The sequence below is a fragment of the Oncorhynchus kisutch genome, linkage group LG24 (assembly GCF_002021735.2).
Source record: "Oncorhynchus kisutch isolate 150728-3 linkage group LG24, Okis_V2, whole genome shotgun sequence".
Lineage (NCBI taxonomy): Eukaryota > Metazoa > Chordata > Actinopteri > Salmoniformes > Salmonidae > Oncorhynchus > Oncorhynchus kisutch.
The window spans coordinates 43,856,727-43,877,060 of NC_034197.2; the positions used below are offsets into that span (position 1 = coordinate 43,856,727).

At 44.9% G+C, this 20,334-nt stretch overlaps 1 protein-coding gene across 2 annotated transcripts in view; it reads left to right on the forward strand.

Annotated features, from left to right (window-relative positions):
- Positions 1–14,853, forward strand: part of LOC109880849 (CXXC-type zinc finger protein 1) — a 39,240-nt gene extending 24,387 nt beyond the window's left edge. The window contains exons 9-15 of one of the 2 annotated variants that reach the window (XM_031804267.1): positions 2,758–2,965; positions 3,397–3,510; positions 3,610–3,659; positions 7,718–7,814; positions 9,308–9,460; positions 11,336–11,899; positions 14,747–14,853. In XM_031804267.1, the coding sequence (XP_031660127.1) occupies positions 2,758–2,965; positions 3,397–3,510; positions 3,610–3,659; positions 7,718–7,814; positions 9,308–9,460; positions 11,336–11,482 (769 nt within the window). In that variant the 3' untranslated portion in view covers positions 11,483–11,899; positions 14,747–14,853. The remainder of the gene's footprint in view (positions 1–2,757; positions 2,966–3,396; positions 3,511–3,609; positions 3,660–7,717; positions 7,815–9,307; positions 9,461–11,335; positions 11,900–14,746) is intronic. The other variant, XM_031804268.1, reaches the window with a different exon arrangement.
- Positions 14,854–20,334: the final 5,481 nt, after the last annotated feature.

The window sequence follows — 20,334 nt, forward strand, 5'->3', positions numbered from 1 at the left end:
TTAGTGTTCATTCACCTTTACGGGACTGTTCGTTTGTCATTTGTTGTTTTGTTCCGTGTTCAGTTATTTTATAAAAAATATGAACACTTACCACGCTGCGCCTTGGTCTTCATCTCCTTCCACCGAAGACAACCGTTACATCCCGAGTATAGTCCAAGTTTAGTTTGGCTTTGGCTGCTTTAAGTTGACTCCAGGAGGCGCTGTCTGGGGATTGTGTACTTTTTCGCAGCGATGGGAGCTGGAACGCTTTTTTCTTAGAGGAAGCATATGTATTTAGAGGACTTCTTAGTGTGGCTTTGGCAAACGTCCCACATTGTGGCCGGAGAAACAGGAGAATCTTTATTGTCTTGTGTGTAGTTGTCTATCCATGTAGTTACCAATGTATGGAACGCTTCGTTTGATAGCATGGAGGTGTTGAATTTCCAGCTCTTTGACCTGGGGATGTTTTTGCAGAGGTCAAAGCGGAGGTGGACAAAGGCGTGATCTGATAATGCTATGGGGTCCGATTGTACAAGTGGCTGAATTTATGAAACTCTTTGGGATAAAATTGTACGATACTATACTAGAGTAGGTGTTATGGACATGAAAGCAGAGGTATCTGTGTTATGGGCATATGTATTTAAGATAGTAATTAGTTGCCCATACCGTGACCCTGTTTTCAAAACAAATCTCCCCTCCGGATCAGATATCTTTTTGTCAATTATGAATGGAACATTCTTACGGATAAGTATGGTTGTACCTGTTTGATATGAAACATGAGAAATACACCTGTCCCACCCAAGCTCTGCATGTTCAGGATCACAGAGGTGTGTCTCTTGTAATAGCTCAATGTCTGCTTTTTCCTTTTTTCAGAGCACATAGACTAGGTCATGCAATAAAGATACTATGGTAGTTCCATGACCTAGTCTATGGTAGTTCCATGACCTAGTCTATGGTAGTTCCATGACCTAGTCTATGGTAGTTCCATGACCTAGCCCATGGCAGTGTTACCTAAAATGGACCAATTGAAAGTGTGGGTTCACAGCTCCAATCCAGATGTGTTGGTCATTACTGAGATGTGGTTCAGGAAGAGTGTTCTGTATACTGATGTTAACCTTTCTGGTTATAACCTTTTTGGGGAAGACAGATCTTCCAAAGGTGGTGGAGTGGCAATCTTTACCAAGGATCCCCTTCAGTGCTCGGTTGTCTCCACCAAGTCTGTCCCCAAACAATTTGATTTGCTGGTTTTAAGCATCACTGAGTCCGAGGTGTTAACTGCCTTGTTCAGGGGCAGAACAACAGATTTTTACCTTGTCAGCACAGGGGATTTGATCTTGCAACCTTCCGGTTATTAGTCCAACGCTCTAACCACTAGGCTACCTGCCACCCCAGGGTCCTTGGCCTGGTTTGCTCTTGATTCTAAGCAATATTGTACTGCTATTTTTATGATACGGTAGACCATTCCATTCTTGAAGGCCGGCTACGGAGTATTGGTGTCTCTGAGGGGTCTTTGGCCTGGTTTGGTAACTACCTCTCTCAAAGAGTGCAGTGTATAAAGTCAGAACATCTGCTGTTTCAGCCACTGCCTGTCACCAAGGGAGTACCCCAAGGCTCAATCCTAGGCCCCACGCTCTTCTCAATTTACATCCACAACATAGCTCAAGCAGTAGGAAGCTCCTAGCTGTGGGGCTTAGGATCGAGCCTTGGGGTACTAGCTGTGGGGCTCAAGCCCTGTGGAAAGAAATCTATGTTTTTTGCCCATTTTAAACAGTTGGATTTTAAAATGTAGTTTATAAAAAAATGTTTTACCCAACACCACTTTCCATCTATTTATAAAGCAGACCCTTGTACCAAATTGAGTCAGTAACCTTTTTGAAATCAACAAAGCATGAGAAGACTTAGCTTTTTTTTCTTTCTTTTTTGTCAATTAGGGTGTGCAGGGTGAATACGTGGTCTGTCATATGGTAATTTGGTTAAAAAAACAACAACAAAAACAACAACATTGTTTTCCCAGAGGAAATGTAGGTGTCTGCTGTTCATGGTAATGCAGAGGATTTACCCAAGGTTGCTGTTGATGCATATCCCACAGTAGTTATTGGGTTCAAATTTGGGGTGATCAGTCCTTGGTTCCAAATATTGAGGAAGATACCAGAGCTAAGAATGATGTTAAAGAGTTTAAGTATAGCCAATTGTAATTTGTTGTCTGTATATTTTATCATTTCATTTAGGATACCATCAATACCACAGGCCTTTTAGGTTGGAGGGTTTGTATTTTGTCCTGTAGTTCATTCAATATAATTGGAGAATCGAGTGGGTTCTGGTAGTATTTAATAGTTGATTCTAAGAATTGTAATTTATCTTGTATATGTTTTTGCTGTTTGTTCTTTGTTATAGAGCCAAAACAAACAGACTGCTCACTTGGTCGAAAATTAGTTCATGTAATTTTTGCTACATTAAATACATGCTTAATCACGTGGACAAGTATCCTGCCTCTATTGTATTGTGTTTTGGAGAAAATGGGGGGGTCATGTTAGCAGTAACTGCATAAGGTTACTGTGAAACCAAGGGAGATAAAGTTCCACGCTGTGAGCAGTTACTGCCTTTTTGCTTGGTAGGGCAGCGTACATCTCCATTTTGGATAAATAACTATTCGTATTGTTGTTTGTTTAGTGTTTTCCAATTTTCCCAGAAGTGGTTAGATTCCATGGATTCTCTCTCTCCATCTCTTTTGCGTTCTCTTTCTCTCTCTAACTCTCTGTCTCTCTCTATCCCCACCAGTCGTATCTATGAGATCTTGCCTCAGAGGATACAGCAGTGGCAGCAGTCTCCCTGTATAGCCGAGGAGCAGGGCAAGAAGCTGCTGGAGCGAATCAGGAGAGATCAGCAGTCAGCCCGCCTGAGACTCACGGACATGGAGAAACGCTTCCACGAACTGGAGGGGATCATCGCCAAGGCTAAGCAACAGGTGGTGCAACAGGACGAAGAGGTGAGAGAGAGAGAGACAGCCTCATACACAGCCTCATACACAGCCTCAAACACAGCCTCAAACACAGCCTCAAACACAGCCTCATACACAGCCTCAAACACAGCCTCAAACACAGCCTCAAACACAGCCTCAAACACAGCCTCATACACAGCCTCAAACACAGCCTCAAACACAGCCTCAAACACAGCCTCAAACACAGCCTCATACACAGCCTCAAACACAGCCTCAAACACAGCCTCATACACAGCCTCATACACAGTCTCAAACACAGCCTCAAACACAGCCTCAAACACAGCCTCAAACACAGCCTCAAACACATCCTCAAACACAGCCTCAAACACAGCCTCATACACAGCCTCATACACAGCCTCAAACACAGTTCAAAAGCCCATTGTTTCACTTTGTTTTATTTATTTGTTGCTCTCTTTTAGGTGAATGAGGCAGAAGGGGACACAGATACAGACCTGCAGATATTCTGCGTGTCCTGCAGTCACCCCGTCAACCCCAAGGTGGCGCTAAGACACATGGAGAGATGCTACGCTAAGGTCAGTAGGTCAAAAACATTTGAGCAGCAATGTGTTGTAATAAAACTGTGTTGTAATAAAACTGTGTTGTAATAAAACTGTGTTGTTTTCCTTGTGCAGCATGAGAGCCAGACCTCCTTCGGCTCCATGTACCCCACACGCATCGAAGGGTAAGGACCAATCCCACTGGCAACATCACATACCTACTACTGACACCAAATGTCAATGAAATTGATGGGAAATTGTTATAGCTTTACATTTACATTCTAGTAATTTATCCACAGTGACATACAGTGCCTTGCGAAAGTATTCGGCCCCCTTGAACTTTGCGACCTTTTGCCACATTTCAGGCTTCAAACATAAAGATATAAAACTGTATTTTTTTGTGAAGAATCAACAACAAGTGGGACACAATCATGAAGAGGAACGACATTTATTGGATATTTCAAACTTTTTTAACAAATCAAAAACGGAAAAATTGGGCGTGCAAAATTATTCAGCCCCCTTAAGTTAATACTTTGTAGCGCCACCTTTTGCTGCGATTACAGCTGTAAGTCGCTTGGGGTATGTCTCTATCAGTTTTGCGCATCGAGAGACTGAAATGTTTTCCCATTCCTCCTTGCAAAACAGCTCGAGCTCAGTGAGGTTGGATGGAGAGCATTTGTGAACAGCAGTTTTCAGTTCTTTCCACAGATTCTCGATTGGATTCAGGTCTGGACTTTGACTTGGCCATTCTAACACCTGGATATGTTTATTTTTGAACCATTCCATTGTAGATTTTGCTTTATGTTTTGGATCATTGTCTTGTTGGAAGACAAATCTCCGTCCCAGTCTCAGGTCTTTTGCAGACTCCATCAGGTTTTCTTCCAGAATGGTCCTGTATTTGGCTCCATCCATCTTCCCATCAATTTTAACCATCTTCCCTGTCCCTGCTGAAGAAAACCACAACAGTATCAGTACCAGGCAGGTCCGAGATACTGTTGTGAAGAAGTTTAAAGCCGGATTTGGATACAAAAAGATTTCCCAAGCTTTAAACATCCCAAGGAGCACTGTGCAAGCGATAATATTGAAATGGAAGGAGTATCAGAACACTGCAAATCTACCAAGACCTGGCCGTCCCTCTAAACTTTCAGCTCATACAAGGAGAAGACTGATCAGAGATGCAGCCAAGAGGCCCATGATCACTCTGGATGAACTGCAGAGATCTACAGCTGAGGTGGGAGACTCTGTCCATAGGACAACAATCAGTCGTATATTGCACAAATCTGACCTTTATGGAAGAGTGGCAATTTCTTAAAGATATCCATAAAAAGTGTCGTTTAAAGTTTGCCACAAGCCACCTGGGAGACACACCAAACATGTGGAAGAAGGTGCTCTGGTCAGATGAAACCAAAATCGAACTTTTTGGCAACAATGCAAAACGTTATGTTTGGCGTAAAAGCAACACAGCCCATCACCCTGAACACCCCATCCCCACTGCCAAACATGGTGGTGGTAGCATCATGGTTTGGGCCTGCTTTTCTTCAGCAGGGACAGGGAAGATGGTTAAAATTGATGGGAAGATGGATGGAGCCAAATACAGGACCATTCTGGAAGAAAACCTGATGGAGTCTGCAAAAGACCTGAGACTGGGACGGAGATTTGTCTTCTAACAAGACAATGATCCAAAACATAAAGCAAAATCTACAATGGAATGGTTCAAAAATAAACATATCCAGGTGTTAGAATGGCCAAGTCAAAGTCCAGACCTGAATCCAATCGAGAATCTGTGGAAAGAACTGAAAACTGCTGTTCACAAATGCTCTCCATCCAACCTCACTGAGCTCGAGCTGTTTTGCGAGGAGGAATGGGAAAAAAATGCAGTCTCTCGATGTGCAAAACTGATAGAGACATACCCCAAGCGACTTACAGCTGTAATCGCAGCAAAAGGTGGCGCTACAAAGTATTAACTTAAGGGGGCTGAATAATTTTGCACGCCCAATTTTTCCGTTTTGATTTGTTTAAAAAAGTTTGAAATATCCAATAAATGTCGTTCCTCTTCATGATTGTGTCCCACTTGTTGTTGATTCTTCACAAAAAAATACAGTTTTATATCTTTATGTTTGAAGCCTGAAATGTGGCAAAAGGTTGCAAAGTTCAAGGGGGCCGAATACTTTCGCAAGGCACTGTACATTTAGTATATTCGTCTTCAGATAGCTAGGTGGGACAACCACATATCACAGTAGTTAGTATATTCAGATAGCTAGGTGAGACAACCACATATCACAGTAGTTACTATATTCAGATAGCTAGGTGAGACAACCACATATCACAGTAGTTAGTATGTTCAGATAGCTAGGTGAGACAACCACATATCACAGTAGTTAGTATATTCAGATAGCTAGGTGAGACAACCACATATCACAGTAGTTAGTATATTCAGATAGCTAGGTGAGACAACCACATATCACAGTAGTTAGTATATTCAGATAGCTAGGTGAGACAACCACATATCACAGTAGTTAGTATATTCAGATAGCTAGGTGAGACAACCACATATCACAGTAGTTAGTATATTCAGATAGCTAGGTGAGACAACCACATATCACAGTAGTTAGTATATTCAGATAGCTAGGTGGGACCACATATCCCAGTTGTAAAGGTGTGAAAACCAAGAGACCAGACGTGGCAGAACTGAGTTCTCAGGTTGGGATGTACGGTTTGAGCATATCCTGAAGGTAGAGTTGGGCAGTTCCTCTTGCACCAGGGTCTTGTAGTGGATGCAAGCTTCGACTGGAAACCAGTGGAGTGTGCAGAGGAATGGGGTGACATGAGAAAACTTTGTCAGAATTTGTGGGTTTTTGTTTGTCCACCCGCCTCTTGAGGATTGACCACAAGTTCTCAATGGGATTAAGGTCTCGGGAGTTTCCTGGCCATGGATTCAAAATATCGATGTTTTGTTCCCCGAGCCACTTAGTTATCATTTTTGCCTTATGGCAAGGTGTTCCATCATGCTGGAAAAGGCATTGTTCGTCACCAAACTGTTCCTGGATGGTTGGGAGAAGTTGCTCTCGGAGGATGTGTTGGTACCATTCTAAATTCATGTGTTCTTTGGCAAAATTGTGAGTGAGCCCACTCCCTTGGCTGAGAAGCAACCTCACACATGAATGGTCTCATGATGCTTTACTGTTGGCATGACACAGGACTGATGGTAGCGCTCACCTTGTCTTCTCTGGACAAGCTTTTTTCCGGATGCCCCAAAAAATCGGAAAAGGGATTCATCGGAGAAAATGACTTTACCTCCGTCCTCAGCAGTCCAATCCATGTACCTTCTGCAGAATATCAGTCTGTCCCTGATGTTGTTCCTGGAGAGAAGTGGCTTCTTTGCTGCCCTTCTTGACACCAGGCCATCCTTCAAAAGTCTTTGCCTCACTGTGAGTGCAGATGCACTCACACCTGCCTGCTGCCATTCCTGAGCAAGCTCTGTACTGGCGATGCCCCGATCCCGCAGCTGAATCAACTTTAGGAGACGGTCTTGGCGCTTGCTGGACTTTCTTGGGCGCCCTGAAGCCTTCTTCACAACAATTGAACCGCTTTCCTTGAAGTTCTTGATGATCCGATAAATGGTTTATTTAGGTGCATTCTTACTGGCAGCAATATACTTGCCTGTGAAGCCCTTTTTGTGCAAAGCAATGATGACGGCACGTGTTTCCTTGCAGGTAACCATGGTTGACAGAGGAAGAACAATGATTCCAAGCACCACCCTCCTTTTGAAGCTTCCAGTCTGTTATTCGAACTCAATCAGCATGACAGAGTGATCTCAAGCCTTGTCCTCGTCAACACTCACACCTGTGTTAACGAGAGAATCACTAACATGATGTCAGCTGGTCCTTTTGTTGCAGGGCTGAATTGCAGTGGAAGTGTTTTTTTTTCGGGATTCAGTTCATTTGCATGGCAAAGAGGGACTTTGCAATTTTATCTGATCACTCTTCATTACATTCTGGAGTATATGCAAATTGCCATCATGTAGACTGAGGCAGCAGACTTTGTGAAAGTGTATATTTGTGTCATTCTCAAACCTTTGGCCACGACTGTAGTTTAAAGAGTTGTTCCTGTTTGATACACTCAGTGTATAAATCACACTCATAGTAAGTACATTTTTACTCAATAAAGTAGTTTGTTATTTACCTTTAGTTAGTCAGTTGTTAGTTAGTGAGTTGTTTGTTTTCTGTCTTGTCTCTCTCCGTAGTGCAACCAGACTGTTCTGTGACGTATACAACCCTCAGAGTAAAACCTACTGTAAGAGACTGCAGGTGTTGTGTCCTGAACACTCTAGAGACCCTAAGGTAGGTTTAGACTCCAAGGTAGGTTTAGACTCCAAGGTAGGTTTAGACCCCAAGGTAGGTTTAGACCCCAAGGTAGGTTTAGACTCCAAGGTAGGTTTGGACCCCAAGGTAGGTTTAGACTCCAAGGTAGGTTTAGACCCTAAGGTAGGTATAGAACCCAAGGTTGGTTTAGAACCCAAGGTAGGTTTAGAACCCAAGGTAGGTTTAGAACCCAAGGTAAGAATAGAACCCAAGGTAGGTTTAGAACCCAAGGTAGGTTTAGACTCCAAGGTAGGTTTAGACTCCAAGGTAGGTTTAGACTCCAAGGTAGGTTTAGAACCCAAGGTAGGTTTAGAACCAAAGGTAGGTATAGAACCCAGGGTAGGTATAGAACCCAAGGTAGGTTTAGAAGCCAAGGTAGGTTTAGAACCCAAGGTAAGTATAGAACCCAAGGTAAGTATAGAACCCAAGGTAGGTTTAGAACCCAAGGTAAGTATAGAACCCAAGGTAAGTATAGAACCCAAGGTAGGTATAGAACCCAAGGTAGGTTTAGAAGCCAAGGTAGGTTTCCCTCACCTTCTCATCTATTTATAAGCCTGGATCCTACACATAATCTTCTAGGTTTAGAACCCAAGGTAGGTTTAGAACCCAAGGATAGGTTTAGACTCCAAGGATAGGTTTAGACTCCAAGGTAGGTTTAGAACCCAAGGTAGGTTTAGAGCCCAAGGTAGGTTTAGACCCTAAGGTAGGTATAGAACCCAAGGTAGGTATATAACCCAAGGTAGGTATATAACCCAAGGTAGGTTTAGAACCCAAGGTAGGTTTAGAACCCAAGGTAAGTATAGAACCCAAGGTAGGTTTAGAACCCAAGGTAGGTTTAGACTCCAAGGTAGGTTTAGAACCCAAGGTAGGTTTAGAACCCAAGGTAGGTATAGAACCCAAGGTAGGTTTAGAAGCCAAGGTAGGTTTAGAAGCCAAGGTAGGTTTAGAACCCAAGGTAAGTATAGAACCCAAGGTAGGTTTAGAACCCAAGGTAAGTATAGAACCCAAGGTAAGTATAGAACCCAAGGTAGGTATAGAACCCAAGGTAGGTTTAGAAGCCAAGGTAGGTTTCCCTCACCTTCTCATCTATGTATAAGCCTGGATCCTACACATAATCTTCTAGGTTTAGAACCCAAGGTAGGTTTAGAACCCAAGGTAGGTTTAGAACCCAAGGATAGGTTTAGACTCCAAGGTAGGTTTAGAACCCAAGGTAGGTTTAGAACCCAAGGTAGGTTTAGAACCCAAGGTAAGTATAGAACCCAAGGTAGGTATAGAACCCAAGGTAGGTATAGAACCCAAGGTAGGTTTAGAAGCCAAGGTAGGTTTCCCTCACCTTCTCATCTATTTATAAGCCTGGATCCTACACATAATCTTCAGAACAATATACGCCATATGGCATCTTCATTCCGTTCAATAACGCATTATGACGACCGTTATGTTTCAGTGGTCCCTCCCACCCTGTCTCCTTCCAGGTTACTGTGGACGAGGTGTGTGGCTGTCCCCTGGTGAGAGACGTCTTCCAGCCCACAGGAGAGTACTGCCGGGTGTCGAAGCGCAAGTGTAACAAGCATTACTGCTGGGAGAAACTGAGGAGGGCCGAGGTGGACCTGGAGAGAGTCAGAGTGGTCAGTGTCATAATAATCATATAGCTAGGTTACGTTAAGTCAGTCTCTCATATGTAGTCCACATTTCAAGCCCTTTTTAGTCATCATGTGGAACATTTTACTTGTACTTGTTAACTGTTTAAGTAAGTAGCCATTCTCTCATATGACTTGTCCTCTCCTTCGTCCCCTCTCCTCTTGTCCTCTCCTTCGTCCCCTCTCCTCTTGTCCTCTCCTTCGTCCCCTCTCCTCTTGTCCTCTCCTTCGTCCCCTCTCCTTCGTCCCCTCTCCTCTTGTCCTCTCCTTCGCCCCCTCTCCTCTTGTCCTCTCCTTCGTCCCCTCTCCTCTTGTCCTCTCCTTCATCCCCTCTCCTTCGTCCCCTCTCCACTTGTCCTCTCCTTCGTCCCGTCTCCTTCATGTCCTCTCCTTCGTCCCCTCTCCTTCATCCCCTCTCCTCTTGTCCTCTCCTTCGTCCCCTCTCCTCTTGTCCTCTCCTTCGTCCCCTCTCCTCTTGTCCTCTCCTTCGTCCCCTCTCCACTTGTCCTCTCCTGTGTCCTCTCCTTCGTCCCCTCTCCTTCATGTCCTCTCCTTCGTCCCCTCTCCTTCATCCCCTCTCCTCTTGTCCTCTCCTTCGTCCCCTCTCCTCTTGTCCTCTCCTTCGTCCCCTCTCCTCTTGTCCTCTCCTTCGTCCCCTCTCCTTCGTCCCCTCTCCACTTGTCCTCTCCTGTGTCCTCTCCTTCGTCCCCTCGCCTCTTGTCCTCTCCTTCGTCCCCTCTCCTTCGTCCCCTCTCCTCTTGTCCTCTCCTTCATCCCCTCTCCTTCGCCCCCTCTCCTTCGTCCCCTCTCCTCTTGTCCTCTCCTTCGTCCCCTCTCCGCTTGTCCTCTCCTTCGTCCCCTCTCCTTCGTCCCCTCTCCTCTTGTCCTCTCCTTCGTCCCCTCTCCTCTTGTCCTCTCCTTCGTCCCCTCTCCTCTTGTCCTCTCCTTCGTCCCCTCTCCTCTTGTCCTCTCCTTCGTCCCCTCTCCTCTTGTCCTCTCCTCTTGTCCTCTCCTTCGTCCCCTCTCCTTCGTCCCCTCTCCACTTGTCCTCTCCTGTGTCCTCTCCTTCGTCCCCTCTCCTTCATGTCCTCTCCTTCGTCCCCTCTCCTTCATCCCCTCTCCTCTTGTCCTCTCCTTCGTCCCCTCTCCTCTTGTCCTCTCCTTCGTCCCCTCTCCTCTTGTCCTCTCCTTCGTCCCCTCTCCTTCGTCCCCTCTCCACTTGTCCTCTCCTGTGTCCTCTCCTTCGTCCCCTCGCCTCTTGTCCTCTCCTTCATCCCCTCTCCTTCGTCCCCTCTCCTCTTGTCCTCTCCTTCATCCCCTCTCCTTCGTCCCCTCTCCTCTTGTCCTCTCCTTCGTCCCCTCTCCTCTTGTCCTCTCCTTCGTCCCCTCTCCTTCGTCCCCTCTCCTCTTGTCCTCTCCTTCGTCCCCTCTCCTCTTGTCCTCTCCTTCGTCCCCTCTCCTTCGTCCCCTCTCCTCTTGTCCTCTCCTTCGTCCCCTCTCCTCTTGTCCTCTCCTTCGTCCCCTCTCCTCTTGTCCTCTCCTTCGTCCCCTCTCCTCTTGTCCTCTCCTTCGTCCCCTCTCCTCTTGTCCTCTCCTTCGTCCCCTTTCCTCTTGTCCTCTCCTTCGTCCCCTCTCCTCTTGTCCTCTCCTTCGTCCCCTCTCCTCTTGTCCTCTCCTTTGCCCCCTCTCCTTCGTCCCCTCTCCTCTTGTCCTCTCCTTCGTCCCCTCTCCTCTTGTCCTCTCCTTCGTCCCCTCTCCTTCGTACCCTCTCCTCTTGTTCTCTCCTTCGTCCCCTCTCCTCTTGTTCTCTCCTTCGTCCCCTCTCCTCTTGTCCTCTCCTTCGTCCCCTCTCCTCTTGTCCAGTGGTACAAGCTGGACGAGCTCTTTGAGCAGGAGAGGAATGTCCGAACAGCCATGACCAATAGAGCAGGTCTCCTGGCCCTCATGCTGCACCAGACCATCCAGCACGACCCTGTTACCACCGACCTCCGCACCGCCAAGGATAGGTAGACCCCCAATCCTCCTGCCCATGACCCTTGAACTATCACCTGACCACGGACCTCCTACGGTTACTACTGGCTTAAGTACCGCCAAGGATATGTAGAGGACCCCCCCCCCCCTCGATCACGAGCCTCTGCATCTCCTCAGGACAGATAGACACCCCCCCCCCCCTCCACAAGACCCTCAACACCACAACCCTGGCAGTGGCCCAGTCACCACAATCCCGACCTCCGAACCCACCTTCAAGGACAGATTGAACCAAGCCGTTACCATGACTACACCTTGACCACCAAGACCCTGTCACCATGACAACCTGTCACCATGACCCGGTAACCTGGACCTCAGCACCTCCAAGGGCAGATGCACAGAGGCAGATGCACAGAGGCAGATGCACAGAGGCAGATGCACAGAGGCAGATGCACAGAGGTAGATACAAAAAGACAGACTGATACAGATAGACAGATACAGATAGACAGAGACTGATACAGATAGACAGAGACTGATACAGACAGACAGATACAGATAGACAGATACAGACAGACTGATACAGATATACAGATAGACTGATACAGATATACAGATAGACCGAGACTGATAAAGACAGATACAGACAGACTGATACAGATAGACTGATACAGATACAGACAAATAGACTGATACAGATATACTGATACAGACAGACTGATACAGATAGACTGATACAGATAGACTGATACAGATACAGACAAATAGACATATACAGATAGACTGATACAGACAGACATATACAGACAGATACTGATACAGATAGACAGATACAGATACAGATAGACTGATACAGATACAGACAGACTGATACAGATATACTGATACAGATAGACAGATACAGACAGACTGATACTGATACAGATAGACAGATACAGATAGACTGATACAGATATACTGATACTGATACACTGATACTGATACAGACATACAGATACAGACAGACTGATACAGATAGACTGATACTGATACAGATAGACAGATACAGATAGACAGATACAGATAGACAGATACAGACAGACAGATACAGACAGACAGATACAGACAGACTGATACTGATACAGATAGACAGATACAGATAGACTGATACAGATAGACTGATACAGATAGACAGATACAGATACAGACAGACTGATACAGACAGACTGATACAGATAGACTGATACAGATACAGACAGACAGATACTGATACAGATAGACTGATACAGATACAGACAGACTGATACAGATATACTGATACAGATAGACAGATACAGACAGACTGATACTGATACAGATAGACAGATACAGATAGACTGATACAGATACAGATAGACAGATACGGATACAGACAGACTGATACTGATACAGATAGACAGATACAGATAGACTGATACAGATAGACTGATACAGATACAGATAGACAGATACAGATACAGACAGACTGATACAGATAGACTGATACTGATACAGATAGACAGATACAGATAGACAGATACAGATACAGACAGACTGATACAGACAGACTGATACTGATACAGATAGACAGATACAGATAGACTGATACAGATATACTGATACAGATACAGATAGACGGATACAGATACAGACAGACTGATACAGATACAGATAGACTGATACAGATAGACAGAGACTGATAGACAGATACAGATAGACTGATACAGATACACTGATACACTGATACAGATACAGATAGACGGATACAGATACAGACAGACTGATACAGATACAGATAGACTGATACAGATACAGACAGACTGATACAGATAGACAGATACAGACAGACTGATACAGATACAGATAGACTGATACAGATACAGACAGACTGATACAGATACACTGATACTGATACAGATAGACTGATACAGATACAGACAGACTGATACAGATAGACTGATACAGATACAGACAGACTGATACAGATAGACAGATACAGACAGACTGATACAGATACAGATAGACTGATACAGACAGACTGATACAGATAGACAGAGACTGATACAGATACACTGATACAGATAGACTGATACAGACAGATTGATACAGATAGACTGATAGATACAGACAGATACAGATAGACAGAGACTGATACAGATACACTGATACATATAGACTGATACTGATACAGATATACTGATACATATAGACTGATACTGATACAGATAGACTGATACAGATAGACTGTTACAGATAGACTGATACATATAGACTGATACTGATACAGATAGACTGATACAGATAGACTGATACAGATAGACTGATACAGATAGACTGGCCAGGTTTCCACTAGTGTATTATTTATTATTATTATTTTGTAATGTTTTTGAAGGAGATGAGCCATTGTTCAACCCACACTTACACTAGTTTACATGGTGTTCTGATGCCACCACACACCCCAGTATTATTGCCTTGTCTTACTTCGGATAGTGGTAGGAGTGGCGCCACCTCTCTGAGGACGGTGGTACTGCATTTGTCGTGTGCTCTGTTTTATCTGAATAGGACTGAGTACAATGACTGGGTGCTGTGTTCCAGAATGCACACTTGCGTTCTGCGTTCTCCCCGTTCTTATCAAGGGGGATCTTCCAAGAACACATGAGAGAGATACTGTCGAGTATAGGAGAACGCAGAGCACTTAAAATCCGCTCAAATTTGAAACGTACTTCGACGTGACCTCTGACCTAAACCGGGAAACTGCGTCATCACGCAGCCGGCGTCAACAAAGCTAGCTTTTATGTTAGCTAACTAGCTACGTCTGTTTACAGCCGATGTAGCAGTGTGAGCAACTAGTGCAATTCAGTGAACAACTGTCCCAGAATGGAAATATTTAACACAAGTAACAAGTAAACAGAATTTATTTTCTCAGTACCTGTTAGTGAATTAAACACCAACCAGAATCATTTTATGTGGGGTATGACAGGTAAGCTTTCAAAAACATTGTTTAGAGGATGAAGCAAAAAAATAAAAATAAGGAAATAGCTAAATAAGTTGTTTTGCTTCCTGTTTAAGAATGATAAATAGCCAGAATAGTGGTGTTTCACTGTGAAGCTCACACTGCATTAGGATGGCTTGTTTTTATATTCCCTTTATGCATCAATAACAAATAGGCGATAAGATTACAATACAACTAGATTAGAAGGCCTAGACTACTTCAATGCATTGGATACAAAACCAACACTGGCATGTGATTTAAGGAGAACTTAAATGAATACAGTATTGTAATCTTATTAATGCCTTTCTCTCTCCTTGCAGGGGATTGGACAGATGAACTACAGACCCCAGATGACCAAGCCTCAGAACCAGAACCGTGTGGAAACGTCAACACTCATTTTGAATAAATATTAACTCATTTATTGGTTTTCCTGTATCTGCATGGATCCTTAGAACACAGTCCATTAGAACACAGTCCATTAGAACACAGTCCATTAGAACACAGTCCATTAGATCACAGTCCATTAGAACACAGTCCATTGGATCACAGTCCATTAGAACACAGTCCATTAGAACACAGTCCATTGGATCACAGTCCATTAGAACACAGTCCATTGGATCACAGTCCATTAGATCACAGTCCATTAGAACACAGTCCATTAGATCACAGTCCATTAGAACACAGTCCATTGGATCACAGTCCATTAGAACACAGTCCATTAGAACACAGTCCATTGGATCACAGTCCATTAGAACACAGTCCATTAGATCACAGTCCATTAGAACACAGTCCATTAGATCACAGTCCATTAGAACACAGTCCATTAGATCACAGTCCATTGGAACAGTCCATTGGAACACAGTCCATTAGAACACAGTCCATTAGAACACAGTCCATTAGAACACAGTCCATTAGAACACAGTCCATTGGATCACAGTCCATTAGAACACAGTCCATTAGAACACAGTCCATTGGATCACAGTCCATTAGAACACAGTCCATTAGATCACAGTCCATTAGAACACAGTCCATTAGATCACAGTCCATTAGAACACAGTCCATTAGAACACAGTCCATTGGAACAGTCCATTGGAACACAGTCCATTAGAACACAGTCCATTAGATCACAGTCCATTAGAACACAGTCCATTAGATCACAGTCCATTAGATCACAGTCCATTAGATCACAGTCCATTGGAACAGTCCATTGGAACACAGTCCATTAGAACACAGTCCATTAGAACACAGTCCATTAGAACACAGTCCATTAGAACACAGTCCATTGGATCACAGTCCATTAGAACACAGTCCATTAGAACACAGTCCATTGGATCACAGTCCATTAGAACACAGTCCATTAGATCACAGTCCATTAGAACACAGTCCATTAGATCACAGTCCATTAGAACACAGTCCATTAGAACACAGTCCATTGGAACAGTCCATTGGAACACAGTCCATTAGAACACAGTCCATTAGAACACAGTCCATTAGAACACAGTCCATTGGAACACAGTCCATTAGAACACAGTCCATTAGAACACAGTCCATTGGAACACAGTCCATTAGAACACAGTCCATTGGAACACAGTCCATTAGAACACAGTCCATTAGATCACAGTCCATTAGAACACAGTCCATTAGAACACAGTCCATTAGAACACAGTCCATTAGAACACAGTCCATTAGATCACAGTCCATTAGAACACAGTCCATTGTATCACAGTCCATTAGAACACAGTCCATTAGAACACAGTCCATTAGAACACAGTCCATTAGAACACAGTCCATTAGATCACAGTCCACTAGAACACAGTCCATTAGAACACAGTCCATTAGAACACAGTCCATTAGAACACAGTCCATTAGATCACAGTCCATTAGAACACAGTCCATTAGATCACAGTCCATTAGAACACAGTCCATTGGAACAGTCCATTAGAACACAGTCCATTAGAACACAGTCCATTAGAACACAGTCCATTAGATCACAGTCCATTAGAACACAGTCCATTAGAACACAGTCCATTAGAACACAGCCCATTAGATCACAGTCCATTAGAACACAGTCCATTAGAACACAGTCCATTAGAACACAGTCCATTGGAACACAGTCCATTAGATCACAGTCCATTAGATCACAGTCCATTAGAACACAGTCCATTGGAACACAGTCCATTAGAACACAGTCCATTAGAACACAGTCCATTAGAACACAGTCCATTAGATCACAGTCCATTAGATCACAGTCCATTAGAACACAGTCCATTAGATCACAGTCCATTAGAACACAGTCCATTAGATCACAGTCCATTAGAACACAGTCCATTAGAACACAGTCCATTAGATCACAGTCCATTAGAACACAGTCCATTAGAACACAGTCCATTAGAACACAGTCCATTAGAACACAGTCCATTGGACAAGTTTTGTTCGTTGTGTACAGGATACATATGGTCCAACCAAATGCTTACTTGCAGGTTCCTTCTCAGCAATGAAACAACAATAAGAAAATCTAAAAGATAAGAATACGAACACAAAGTAAATGGCTCAGTAGAATAGAATAAACATTTTAGGATCCACTAGTGAGGGACGTCAAGGAGATTCACCATTCTAAAGCTTGTTCAGTACGCGAGGGACATTTTAATCATGACAGCCACAGGTTGTTCCAGCCCTTCACTAACACCTCCTTCAACTAATTGTGATCTAAATTGTAGACGATGAATAGTTGAACACTGTTTGTTGTGGTGGGCAGGAATAAAAACCCACCCGGTGTGCAGTACACTGGGGCAGAAACACTGGGGCAGAAACACTGGGGCAGAAACACTGGGGCAGTACACTGGGGCAGTACACTGGGGCAGAAACACTGGGGCAGAAACACTGGGGCAGAAACACTGGGGCAGTACACTGGGGCAGAAACACTGGGGCAGTACACTGGGGCAGAAACACTGGGGCAGTACACTGGGGCAGAAACACTGGGGCAGTACACTGGGGCAGAAACACTGGGGCAGTAACACTGGGGCAGAAACACTGGGGCAGAAACACTGGGGCAGAAACACTGGGGCAGTACACTGGGGCAGAAACACTGGGGCAGTACACTGGGGCAGAAACACTGGGGCAGTACACTGGGGCAGAACACTGGGGCAGTACACTGGGGCAGTACACTGGGGCAGAAACACTGGGGCAGTACACTGGGGCAGAAACACTGGGACAGTACACTGGGGCAGAAACACTGGGCAGTACACTGGGGCAGAAACACTGGGGCAGTACACTGGGGCAGAAACACTGGGGCAGAAACACTGGGGCAGTACACTGGGGCAGAAACACTGGGGCAGTACACTGGGGCAGTACACTGGGGCAGAAACACGGGCGCAGAAACACTGGGGCAGTACACTGGGGCAGAAACACTGGGGAAGTAACACTGGGGCAGTACACTGGGGCAGTACACTGGGGCAGAAACACTGGGGCAGTACACTGGGGCAGAAACACTGGGGCAGAAACACTGGGGCAGTACACTGGGGCAGAAAAACTGGGGCAGTACACTGGGGCAGAAACACTGGGGCAGTACACTGGGGCAGAAACACTGGGGCAGTACACTGGGGCAGAAACACTGGGGCAGAAAAACTGGGGCAGTACACTGGGGCAGAAACACTGGGGCAGAAACACTGGGGAAGTACACTGGGGCAGTACACTGGGGCAGAAACACTGGGGCAGTACACTGGGGCAGAAACACTGGGGCAGTACACTGGGGCAGAAACACTGGGGCAGAAACACTGGGGCAGAAACACTGGGGCAGTACACTGGGGCAGAAACACTGGGGCAGAAACACTGGGGCAGAAACACTGGGGCAGTACACTGGGGCAGAAACACTGGGGAAGTACACTGGGGCAGTACACTGGGGCAGTACACAGGGGCAGAAACACTGGGGCAGAAACACTGGGGCAGTACACGGGGGCAGAAACACTGGGGCAGTACACTGGGGCAGTACACTGGGGCAGTCTGTATTTTAGGAGTTTCGTATGTTACAAGGAGCTGACAATTCTACATGATAGAGAATAACATACAGTATGTGGATCTACTTCTAACATAGTGATGCTACACACTGCTGGACAAACTGACACAACTCCTAGAATAGTGGGATTTTCCTGACAACTCATAGGATAGGGTGATTTTCCTGACTAAACTCCTAGGGTAGGGTAATTTTACTGACTAAACTCCTGTGATAGGGTGATTTTCCTGACAAACCTCCTGTGATAGGGTGATTTTCCTGACTAAACCCCTAGGATAGGGTGATTTTCCTGACAAACCTCCTGTGATAGGGTGATTTTCCTGACAAACCTCCTGTGATAGGGTGATTTCCCTGACAAACCCCTGTGATAGGGTGATTTCCCTGACAAACCCCTGTGATAGGGTGATTTCCCTGGTGGGCGGGAGGTTCCCAAGCAGTTTACATCTGTCTGGGTGATGGGGTGGTATGTGCTTCAATCTGAGGAGTTCAGAGCAGAAACATAAGGCCAAAGGGGGAGGAGAAATGAACCTCACTACTCAAATTTCAGTGCTGGTTCAAGTTGCTGAGAACGACAACTACCTTTGTTAATGTGCAATGGTTTTGTAAACAGATTTGCATATTCATAGGCTTGATCAAGTGGTCAGCAATTTACTTTTAATTGATAATTAACTTTAAGTAAACAGGCACTGCATGCATGTATTGATAGATCATGTAAGAATTCACAAATAATTAGCCAGATTGAACAGCTAGCGGCCATGTTGTTTTAAAATGTCTTACCTCCAAACCAGTCTGACACGACTGTTTTGTCTTGCCAATGTCATGCAGTGAAATTAACACATCAGTTGCCATCTGTCCCCGAAAACACACTTTTAAAAACGATTTGCTGAATTTGTCATTAGCTGGCTAGCAAGTTCACCTATTCAGGATTTAGAAACTGTCTAGGTCTTCACAATTGACAACGCTGATTTTACAATATTTTTTGTTGTTGGGACATTAAACGGGACATTAAAAACTGTAATCTCTTATGTTTCACCGAGTTGTGGCTGAACGACAAGACGGATAATATAGAGCTGGATAATATAGAGCTAGATAATATAGAGCTAGATTATATAGAGCTAGATAATATAGAGCTAGCTAGCTGGCTTCACCAGATCAATTCTGTCTGTAATGTCTACATGTTTCCAACAGACCACCATCGTCCCTGTGCCCAAGAAAGCAAAGGTAACCTGCCTAAATGATTGCCACCCCGTAGCACTCACGTCGGTCACCATGAAGTGCTTTGAAAGGCTGGTCATGGCTTATATCAACACCATCATGATGGAAACCCTAGACCCACTCCAATTCAAATACCGCCCCAACAGATCCACAGATGATGCAATCTCAATCGCACTCCACACTGCCCTTTCCCACCTGGACAAAAGGAACACCTATGTGAGAATGCTGTTCATTAGCTACAGCTCAGCATTCAACACCATAGTGCCCACGAAGCTCATCATTAAGCTAAGGACTCTGGGACTAAACACCTCCCTCTGCAACTGGATCCTGGACTTCCTGATGGGCCGTCCCCAGGTGGTAAGGGGTAGGCAACAACACATCTGCCACGCTGATCCTCAACACAGGGGCTCCTCAGGGGTGCATGCTTAGTCCACTCCTGTACTCCCTGTTCACCTACAACTGCATGGCCAGGCACGACTCCAACACCATCATTAAGTTTGCACACGACACAACAGCCTGATCACCGACAACGATAAAACAGCCTATAGGTCAGAGGTCAGAGACCTGGCAGTGTGGTACCAGGATAACAACCTCTCCCTCAATGTGAGAAAGACAAAAAAGCTGATCATGGACTACAGGAAAAGGAGGGTCGAACAGGCCCCCATTATCATCGATGTGGCTGAA